The sequence below is a fragment of the Sorex fumeus genome, unplaced genomic scaffold (genome assembly GCF_029834395.1).
Source record: "Sorex fumeus unplaced genomic scaffold, SorFum_2.1 ptg000065l, whole genome shotgun sequence".
In the NCBI taxonomy this organism is placed as follows: Eukaryota; Metazoa; Chordata; class Mammalia; order Eulipotyphla; family Soricidae; genus Sorex; species Sorex fumeus.
In genome coordinates this window covers 2,698,000-2,708,582 of record NW_026606122.1, presented here as the reverse complement: position 1 = coordinate 2,708,582, position 10,583 = coordinate 2,698,000, and the positions used below count along the sequence as shown (strand labels likewise).

The following is a 10,583-nucleotide window of genomic DNA, read 5'->3' as shown; positions in this document are numbered from 1 at the left end:
TTAAAGAAATTTGGGTCTATGATCTTTCATCATTTGCCTTGTTTTCAACAAGACATGATGTAGCTTTTGGTTTGAAGACCTATTATTTTCATTTCGAAGCTCGGGGAAAGGGCCTGATATGTTCTTGGTTTCCTTCCATTAATGACCAGGTTGGGAAAGACCAGCTAGCTATGAAATCCTTTGGTCACCTTCTTACCATACCCATTTTCTGTATTAACTAAACAATCCTTTCCTCCAGCATCAGCTGTCCATATCTGCCGCTGCTTTTGGCACTGTCAGCAGGGTTTGCCTGGACATTTAATAAAGCAGAAATGGCTCTCAGCTTTCCAATCTTTGCCAGAACCCCCTCTATAGAGCCTTAGTTACATGGTGGGCTTTTGTAGCTTAAAGTTCTAATGGTTGTAGCCACTTATCAGTGGTGTCTATAGAGAAAGGAGACTTATGAAGCTGTCTGCTAAAATCATTGTGACATTGTCTAGCCTCAGATCTTCATTTTATTAGCCATATGGCTATTTCTTGTCTCTATGAAGAAGTCTGATAGTATTCTGTCTGCCCAGTGTTCAGGCATTTTACATTTTTGATTGCAAACCAATACATCAACAGGATGAGAAACAGTAGGGCAGCTGGCTAAGGAAATATAGCCTAAATTTCTTGTGAAGCTTAGTAGTGACAGTGTATGTTAGGGACTCTACCTGCAGCACAGTATCCATCAAAATGGCCTTCTTTCAGAGCCCAGATACAGTTTCTTGTCTGCCATGGCCCCATAGGTCTTTTCCTCCTCAAGTTCTTACAGTCCTGTCCCTCTCACAGGCAGGACTAAAAGGGAGAGGAGGACACATTTTCTTTGTTCCAAGGGCTTTTTTGTTTGCTCTTTGGCCACACTTGGTGGTGATCAGGGCTTACTCCTGGCTCTGCACTCAGGGAACACTCCTGGTAGGTTAGGAGAACTGTATGTGGTGCTGGGGGATCAAACCCATATGTAAGGCAAGCACCCTACCTGCTTGCTGTACTATCTCTTCCCCCACACAAGGCCTTTATTGTCAGCAATGCAGTCTTTTACCACACACCAGCCCCAATGGTCACTTTTTATGAAACATTATGTACACAGTTTCAGTTCTCCCACAGCTGGGACACTTTGTTCTACAAAATAACTGTTGATGTATACTATACTATCATGATTCTCTTGACAGATCAGGGTCCCCACCACCTTGCATTTTGTGCCAGAGTCACATACCTTGAAATATGTGGATATACATGTTAGGCAAACAAGGCTGTGAGTGGATGAGGTTTTGTCTTTGGTATATAGTTGAGTTTTGGTTGTATGTTAGTGGGGATGTTTGCTTTTCTGCCATTTCTTCAGAAGTTCTGTTTTTCTATTATAGTCATTCTAATGGATATGACGTAGTATGTTACTGTGGTTTTGATTTGCATTTCTCTGTTGGTTAATGATCTTGAACATTTTCCTGCATTGATTTCTATATGTCATTACTAGAGAAATTTCTCTTCAAATTCTTAATCTTTTTTAGATTGTGTTATTTACTTATTTCTCAGTACAAGGAATTCTTTACATATTTGGGATCTTACATTATTTCTGATTCTATGGATTATGTTTTTACTTTAATAATTGTGTTATTTGAAATACTTTAAATTTTGATGATATTTTAACTCTAATTTTAATTAAGTTTAACAATTTAACATTTAAAATATTTGTTGTAAAGAACAAGAACATTACCCAAGACTATTTACCCTATATTACTCCTATACTTTGGTCTTAAGATCAGTCCCTCCCCCTGTTCATCGATTTGCTCGAGCAGGCCCAGTAATGTCTCCATCGTGAGACTTCTTGTTACTGTGTTTGACATATCAAATACGTCACGGGGAGCTTGCCAGGATTTGCCATGACCAGTTTGAATTAATTTAACATGATGTTGGTACAGGATTTTAAGATCATTCATTTTTTTGCATGTGAATATCCAGTTTCCAGCAACACTTAAAAATACTTTTCTCTAATTATTTTGGTGACACTGTTGAAAACTGATTGACTATCAAAATGGGAACCTATTTCCAGACTCTTAGTTACATCCCAGTTACCTATATGTCTATCCCCATAGCATTAGTAGCTGTGTCACTTTTGAAAACAGTAAATGTGAGCTCTGTGATTCTGTTCCCCCCAAAAGTTGTTTAGTCTATTATGGGTCCTTCACTTTTCTACATGAATTCTACTGTTGAATATTTATAAAGAGAGTTATGATCTTTATAGAGGTCTTATCGACTTTGTGGGTAAATTGTTAAATATTGTCATCTTAACCATAAGTATCTTCTTTTTTTTTCTTTTGCTTTTTGGGCCACACCTCATTGTGTACTGGACTTACTCCTGGCTCTGTGCCTCAGAGATCACTCCTGGTGTGGTTTAGGATACCACATGTGGTGCAAGAGGTCGAATCAATTTCAGCCACACACAGGGTAAGTACCCTACCCACTCCAATATCTCTCCAGCCTCACCATATGTATCTTCTAATCTTTGAGCACACTCTGTATTTTTATTTAGATTTTGGTGGGTTGCCTTCCCAAAAGTGCTCCCTGTGACCACTCACGGCAATAGCGCAGGCCTGATGATTCTGTGAGAGGGCCCAGCATTGTGGTGTTTCTCAGGTCCAAGATTGCTGCAGGTCACCAGTTTTATACTTGGCAATGTACTTGGTGTTATTTGGTGCTAGTGATTCACCCCTTTGAACTGTTTCCTTGACCCTTTATTTAGGTTTTTAATTCTTTGCAACAATGTTTTATAGTTTTCAGAATATATATATTTTTAAAGTTTCATATGTTTTAAGTTGATAAACATGGAAAGTATCATGTTAAATGAAATGAATCAGAAAGAGAGGGACAGACATAGAAAGATTGCACTAATCTGTGGAATATAAAGTAACAGAATAGGAGACTAACACCCAAGAATAGTAGATATAAGGTCCAGGAGGTTTGTCCTATGGCTTGAAGGCGACCTCACATACTGGGGAGAAAAGGCAGCTCAGATAGAGAAGGGAACACCAAGTAAAGGGTGTCTAGAGGACCTGCTCAGGTTGAGAGATGCGAGACGAAAGTAGACTATAGACCAAACATGATGGCCACTCAATATCTCTATCGCAAACCACAACACCCAAACATGGGTGAGAATGAATGGCAGGATGTTTTTTATTTTGGAGAATTCTTGAAAAAATACATAGTAATAGCTTAGAGGAGAAAATCACAATTCAGATCATGTAAAAAAAGCTTCTAACAAAATTCAGTATTCATCCATGGTAAAAGTGATCAGCAAAATAAGAACCAATAGAAATATCCTCAACTGTTAAATGAAATACCACATTTAATTGTTATAGCTAAATGATTTTTTCTAAGGTAAGGAACATGGAAAAGGAAGGAGATTTTGAAGTAGTTGAATATGGTTTTCAAGTATTTTGATAGTGATGACTACCGAGTTAGAGCCATCTGTGTTAAGATTCACCAAATTATACATCAGAAGTAAAAGAAAGCATTATCTTTTATACAGGTAAAACCACACTTAAATTAAGTGGCATTTTGCTAACCTCTGGGGGCTGGAGCATTACCACAGCAGGTATGGTGTTTGCCTTGCATGCAGTCAACCTGGGTTCGATTCCTCCACCCCTTTCAGAGAGCCCGGCAAGCTACCGAGAGTATCTCACCCGCATGTTAAAGCCTGGCAAGCCACTCGTGACATATTCAATATGCCAAACACAGTAACAACAAGTCTCACAATGGAGACATTACTGGGCCCACACGAGCAAATTGATGAACAATAGGAGGACAGTACTACAGTGCAGTTTGCTAACTTTCAAGATATAGTATTAACTGAATGTATATTGCAGGGTCCACCCTGGAGATAATTCCTCCACAGAAATAGCCGAGCTATTTTTCTCACAAGTCTAGGTAAGTAGTGTTATGGGGGTATAATGAACCATAGTCCTGGAGTTCACAACTGTTTTGCTCTAAGGAGACTGTTTTGAATATTGGGAAGTCAAGGATTTAGAAGATCCAAATTTGGGCTGGTGAGATAGTACAGTAGGGCACTTGTCTTGCATATGACCAACCCAGGTTCCATTCTGGTATCTCGTATGGACCCCTCAGCTCTCAGAATTGATTTCTGAGCACACATCTAGGAGCCAGTGCTGAGCACCACTGGATGTGCCCCCCCCCCAAAAAAAAACCAAAAAAGATCCAAGTTCTCACCCAGGTACAATGTTCTGTTACCTACCTACTAACTGATTAATAACAGGCTAGCTGAGTACACTATAAGTAAGGAAGAAATGGAAACTTTTTTGACCCCAGGTTTAACCAATTTTGCATCTGAACAGAACAGATATTCCCATCTCAAATCTACTGGAAGAGAGAGAAATATGTGATGTTCGTATCAGGGCTATAGGCTGTATTATGAAAAGTTTACTCAGGTGTTTTTACATTTATGTATCTATTTAGCAGCCTGGGGACATTCTTTTCTATATCATTCCAACTACCCAGTAACAACTTATTTCACCACAATCTGTATTCAGAGAATGTGTTTGTAGAAAAACTCAGTGGCAAGTATTTTATTGAAGGAGTATCAAAGTTTGGCTGGCTTTTAAAACATTCTGTGTCAGCCCTTTCACATTATTATTAACCTGATGGAGATTCGTGGCCTATGATCTTCTCTATCACCTGTCATTTCCATTTGTTCTGACTTTGGATGACCTCCCAAGCCCATCCTGCATATTTCCACCACCATTCAGCTCCCCATAACCCCGAGGTAAATGATGAGACAAGAGTCTTGACTACATTTATCCATTTATTAAAATATTTTAAGAAGCAAAACTCTATTAACTTTGAGTACTAGTGTTCCATTTTTGTGAGTAGGAGGAAGAGGCACACAATGTGGATTTTTTTCTGCTTTTCAAGGTTACCTCATTAACTACTTGAGCTTCCTCCCCCAGCCATCCCCATGATGCCATCCCCATGCATATTTGCAGGGACCTGAGGAAGCAACAGCAACAATCAGCTAACCACATAAATTACCAATCAGCAGACAAATAGACAAGTGCATTTCCACAAGTCACATCACCAGCAAAGTTCATTACAGGATGCATTGTGCTAATGGGTATGGTTGCTTTGCTATTCATTTCTACTTATCAAACTAAACTTTTTTTTACTCATGTCCTGTGGGAAGAAGATGCTAACCCAAATTGTTCCTTCTGATCAGTCTTTAACACACTTTATTACATTCAAAATTCTTTCTTATCCTTCTCCAGGCCCAGCACTGGATGCTTTTATAGAGAGCTGATAACTGCTACAGATAGCTGCTGACCTTTGGTGTTGATAGCAAAAGCAGTTTGTGGCAATCTGAATCTATTGATGTTTTCCTTCCCTACTCTTCTGGCCATAAATTCTTCATTCAATAAGTTCCTCAGAAAAGTGCTAAGTTGCAACCAAATCCCAAAGCTTTGACTTTTAAGGACATCTGACTATGAACATAATTAAAATGAATATTTGGTGGTCCCACCCCCAGCAATTGTAGTTAACAGTAATGTCCCGAAGAGAGTTTTTGCTTCCAAAGGAGAAGCCAACTCCCCTGAGGGAGAACACTATTATTCATTTCATTTCCGAATCAGGAAAAGCAAGGTGTTCAGTCAGTTGTATTCCTTTCCAGAAAGCAATTAATGACCACTATTTAGAAGGCAACCAAGTGATTTATCAAGTCACAGTTGCTCCCCTGTCTCATCATCTACCATTTTTTCTCCTTGAATTGACTTCAGCCACAAATCAAAGTGGTGGTTTCCTTCAATTCAATATTGTTCAATTCAATATTTAGGGTGGGAGGGCAAAGGTGGGTGAAAGGGGATTGAAATGGCACAATAACTACTGAAGCATTACAATGCACATAACTGTAATTTAGCAAAGTAAGCACAAGAGATGGAGTCCTATTCCAGTTTACTGCATTGATGAAAATAATTACAAGACACAGTCCTGCTTAGGCACTGCCAAAGTAAGGCTACCATTTCTCAGGACTTACTTCTGCTTCCTTAAATGTTACTATTTGGAAAGTTTCCATTTTAATAATGGCCCTTTTGAGAGAAATGCATTGGAGTTCCCATTCTAAGTTGAGTGTGTATTGATGTTAATGTGTGCAGCCACAGAAGGACCAAGTTAGGTTGCAGTGTTGACCTTGCTGATTTCCTTTACTACATCTTCCTGGGAAGAAAGAGTAATTCAGAAAAAGTCAAAGGCAGAGAAACAGCACACTATGCCTCTAATCTTTCCTTTAAAATTCTGATGTTTAAACAAATTTTCAATGTTATCTTTCAACTTTTTCCATAAAGTTTTCTCTCTAGTTGTAGAACTAGGACAGTTATATTGTTCTGGCACAGCACTCAGACATTTGGGGACTACCTCTTGCTAATGGTTTTTCCTCACACCTACAGAGGTGGAACATGGGTGGCTGGTTTAAGAGGTCTGGGCTGGTGAAGTTCCAGAATTGAGAACTGGTATTTCAAGTGTGAATTTCGCACCATGATGAACCAGCCATTGGACTGAGTCATGTAATTAAGCACACTGTGTTTGATCAATGGGGAGAAGCTGATTTTCTGGCTTTCTCTCCATAGGAGAGAAGGGACACTTATTTAGAGGTCTGAACTGAGGTTGAAGTGGGGATGCAAGATAGACAAGACAGAACTCCTCCAGAAACTGGAGTTTGAATCTAGGAATAGATATCTAAGAAATGGAAATTGAGATTTGGATCAAGTTTCACCTAATTTGTTTTCATGATAAATTTATTAAAAATTCATTAAAACCATGAAGTGGCAGAGACAATTAGTCTCTATTTTCTTAGGCTTGTGTTCTTTATAGTCATTTGGAATGTTCCTCTGTACTCAGGTAAAGGAACAAGATGAATAACTGAAGGTGATTTGTGAACTGACAGAAACACCTGTGCAGAAGGTGTGGGCCAATATGGAATTTGTAGGGAAGGGACTTAGTTGTTAGGCAATCCTAACTTGGATATCTAGGACACATAACTCGAAGCCTGGCTGCTCCATAAGGACTTCTTGTTGGGAAAGAGCACAGCACAAGCTAAGGGCAGTGGCTGATATAAAGTCTAGTACAAATAAAGCATAAGAGGCCGCATGCCACTTAGCCCCATTTTCTAGGGCACTGGTATTTGTATTCCCCTTTCTCTGGCCTGGCTCAGAATTATAAGGGGTCATCATAGTCAGCTGGACAATAGGTAGAGTCCAGCCACTTTTAAGACACTGAAAATGCACCAAAAATTAGAAGCTCCACCAGGAACTAGAACAGTTAGTTGATATAGCTTGTGTAAAAGCTGTTAGTTGATACAGCGCATGCTGTATGTGTGTGTGCAATGGGTAACAGGGTGGATTTTGGGATCTGGGTGGAGAGATATTGTTGACTAGCACAATAAATTATAATGTTATTTAGAGGCTAATTTGTCTTTTTAGTTATTAATATTTATGTACATATTAAATGTTCCTATACATAATTTATATTTTGCATCACAGTAGCAAAACATTTAAATAATCCAGTAGAATGTAATCACACTGTGGAAATGTGTAGCCTAGGATCAAACTAATAGATGGGTCGCCTGTCTGATTGCTATACAAGTGATTTCTAATGAATTGGCCCACCCAGCCACCAGAGAACTATGTGGACAAATATGCAAACATGAGAAAACATAAAAGTTTTGTAAATAGCAGTCATCATGTCTACAATAAAATACATCATGTGGTCTTTCTAACAGGCTAGTGGAAAAGCCCCTAGAACCTAATTCTCATCTTTATAATCAAACTAGAATAGTTGTAAATTTTAAACTGTCAGGGATTTGGGAAGAAGCACAACCAAGTCTGGTTGTTCTCACACTCATCTTCACCTCCAAGAGTAGGGGCTTTCTTTAGTTCATTCCCTAGCATCATCAGTTTCACTGTCAGAGAAAAATATGCCAAGTTCCCTGAAAAGGTGTTGAATATCCTTCAATCTTTTCCAGGTCATTCATTTAGACCATATGCCATTTAAAATATTTTTAGTTGCTCCAGATGTATACAGAAAAGATTAAATGAAAAAATATAACTTGGAAAATGTAATCCTCTAAGAAAGCCTAACAGAACCCAGGAAAAAGTATTATTGTAAAGAATTGGAAGGTTTTTTCTTGGTGATGCTCATGTTTGTTCTGAAATATAGTCTTGCCTGTATTGAGGTTTTTAGAATTAAATAGAATTTTAAAGTGCATTCTCATCGAGCTTTCAAGGTCTACAGTTGAGATGTTGATGTTGAAGGATCATCATATTTTGATTCATCATCATCAAACTCATCTTCATCATCGTCGTTATCATCATCATCATCATCATTGTCATTTCTACGATGCCAGAGATTTACTTCAGAGAGAAAAAATAAGTATAGAAAAAATGAGGTTAGCACATTGTTACATTTGCAAAATTATGGAATATAAAGAGAACACAGTTTGTTAGAAGTAGTCATTTGTTCCCAATTTTACCAACTACCCCTGAACTATCTGAGAAAACAAAATGGCTTTATATAAGGTAAACACAAATAAGATGATTATGGGACCAATTCTTAGAATATTAAAATGTTTTTCATCCCTTTAGAGTCTTCATGAATGCTTTCAGATAACATGGTTTCCAAATTGAAAAATTGTCAGACAATCAAACCAGTTGGGCAAAACCTGAGCAAAACACAGAAGATTCTCTCTTGACACCTGTGCAAACTCTTGGTTTCTTAAAAACAAAACAAGGGGGCTGGAGTGATAGTACCCTGAGTAGGGCATTTGCCTTGCATGCAGCCGACCTGGGTTTGATTCCCAGCATCCCATACGGTACCCTGAGAACCACCAGGAGTAATTCCTGAGTGCAAAGCCAGGAGTAACCCCTGTACATCGCCGTGTGTGACCCCAAAAGCCAAAACCCCCCAAAAACAAAAACCAAAAATGAACTGCCACCCTATATCCCTATTCTCCACGTCCACTATCTGTATTTCCTAGTTTTTCCGGGTTTTTTAACTCAAAACTTTGGACGGAATTGACAGAACTTACAACTCAGTTATAAACATTTTGGTCCCCAATGAAATGCGAATGATGTCAGTAATACTTGAATTCAGTACTGAAAGGATGGCTCAAACATTCAAATAAAACAGAATATTTGTACTTGAAGAGACTGTCTAAAATAGGGAATAAATCCCAAATCTGTAGGTGACTAATACAACCATTTCAAATAATACTGTTTGCTGAACAAAACCAAAGCTGTAGTTGCATTTGACTGTAAGAGAGGCCTAAGTATAATATTTTCCTATTTATCAACCAAAGATAGGAATGGGTCAAGCAAAAAAATAGATTCTGTAAAACAGCCTGTTCTTCAACTGTTTATCAATGTATCTCAACCTTTTTTTTTGATTGCTCATCTTTCCAACTTTGTTTCCTTCTTACAATTTGGGCCTATAGTTTCATGCTATGCTTACACCCCATTTACATGATTTTCACCTGTAGCCCTCTTGAAATATTGAAAAACACTGGGTTATATAACAGAAACCCCGCAGATTCTTCTAGGTTTTCCCTATATAAATAGGGAAATAGCTTGTCTGTTATACTGCTTAGCATTGTCTGATGTTGACTTTTGGGTGGCATCCATTGCACGATATCTCTTAGGCATTTCTAATCAGACCTTTAGGTCCATGAGAGGTACTAAACTTTCTGGGAAAGTTTTCATGACACTCCCACCCCCATTACCCCCTACACAGTGCCTGGATTTCAGGGAAGACTTACCAAGAAAACTCTGAATTCGTTTCCTTGATTTAGCCTTATCTTCCTTTTTTGACTTCTTCCCAAATTTTGGAAATTTTATTTTCAATTTGTGGTGTCTACTGTGAAATTCTGAATATTCCTCCTGGGAAACCACAGGAAATTGGTAAAATATTAGTTACTAAAGATTCAGAAACAATTCAATGCAGTCCCTATAAGGCTGCTCATGGAATTTTTCAAAGGGTTAGATCAAATACTTCTGAAATTCATATGTAGCAACAACCTCCTGTCATGAATACCCAAGGAATCCTTGAGAAAAAGAACATGGGAGGCATAAATTTTCCCAACTTCAAACTATACTACAAAGCAGTAGTAATTATAACAGCATGGTACTCATATTAAGACAGACCTTCTGAAAAATGGAGAAGAATTGAAAATCAAGAGAAAAACCCTCTTGTACGATTCCCAAAAAACTAGAAATTGAGCTTCCATTTGACCCAGCAATACCACTCCTGGGAATATACCCCAGAGAGGCAAAAAAGTATAGTCAAAGCGACATCTGCATTTGTCTGTTCATTGCAGCACTGTTTGCAATAGCTAGAATATGGTAAAAACCTGAGTGCCCGAGAACAGATGATTCGTTAAAGAAACTTTGGTACACAATGGAGTACTATGTAGCTGTCACAAAGGATGAAGTCATGAAATTTACATACAAGAGGTACTACATGGAAAGTATCATGCTAAGCGAACTGAGTCAGAAAGAGAGGGACAGACATAGAAA

The 10,583-nt window shown here is 38.3% G+C and overlaps 1 protein-coding gene across 1 annotated transcript in view; it reads right to left on the bottom strand.

The window, feature by feature from the left end:
- Nucleotides 1-9,145: 9,145 nt before the first annotated feature.
- DGKK (diacylglycerol kinase kappa) overlaps nucleotides 9,146-10,583 on the bottom strand; it is a 252,654-nt gene continuing 251,216 nt past the window's right edge. The window contains exons 29-30 of the mRNA XM_056128612.1: nucleotides 9,827-9,947; nucleotides 9,146-9,225 (exon numbers count right to left, since the gene is read on the bottom strand). Of these exons, the coding sequence (XP_055984587.1) occupies nucleotides 9,146-9,225; nucleotides 9,827-9,947 (201 nt within the window). The remainder of the gene's footprint in view (nucleotides 9,226-9,826; nucleotides 9,948-10,583) is intronic.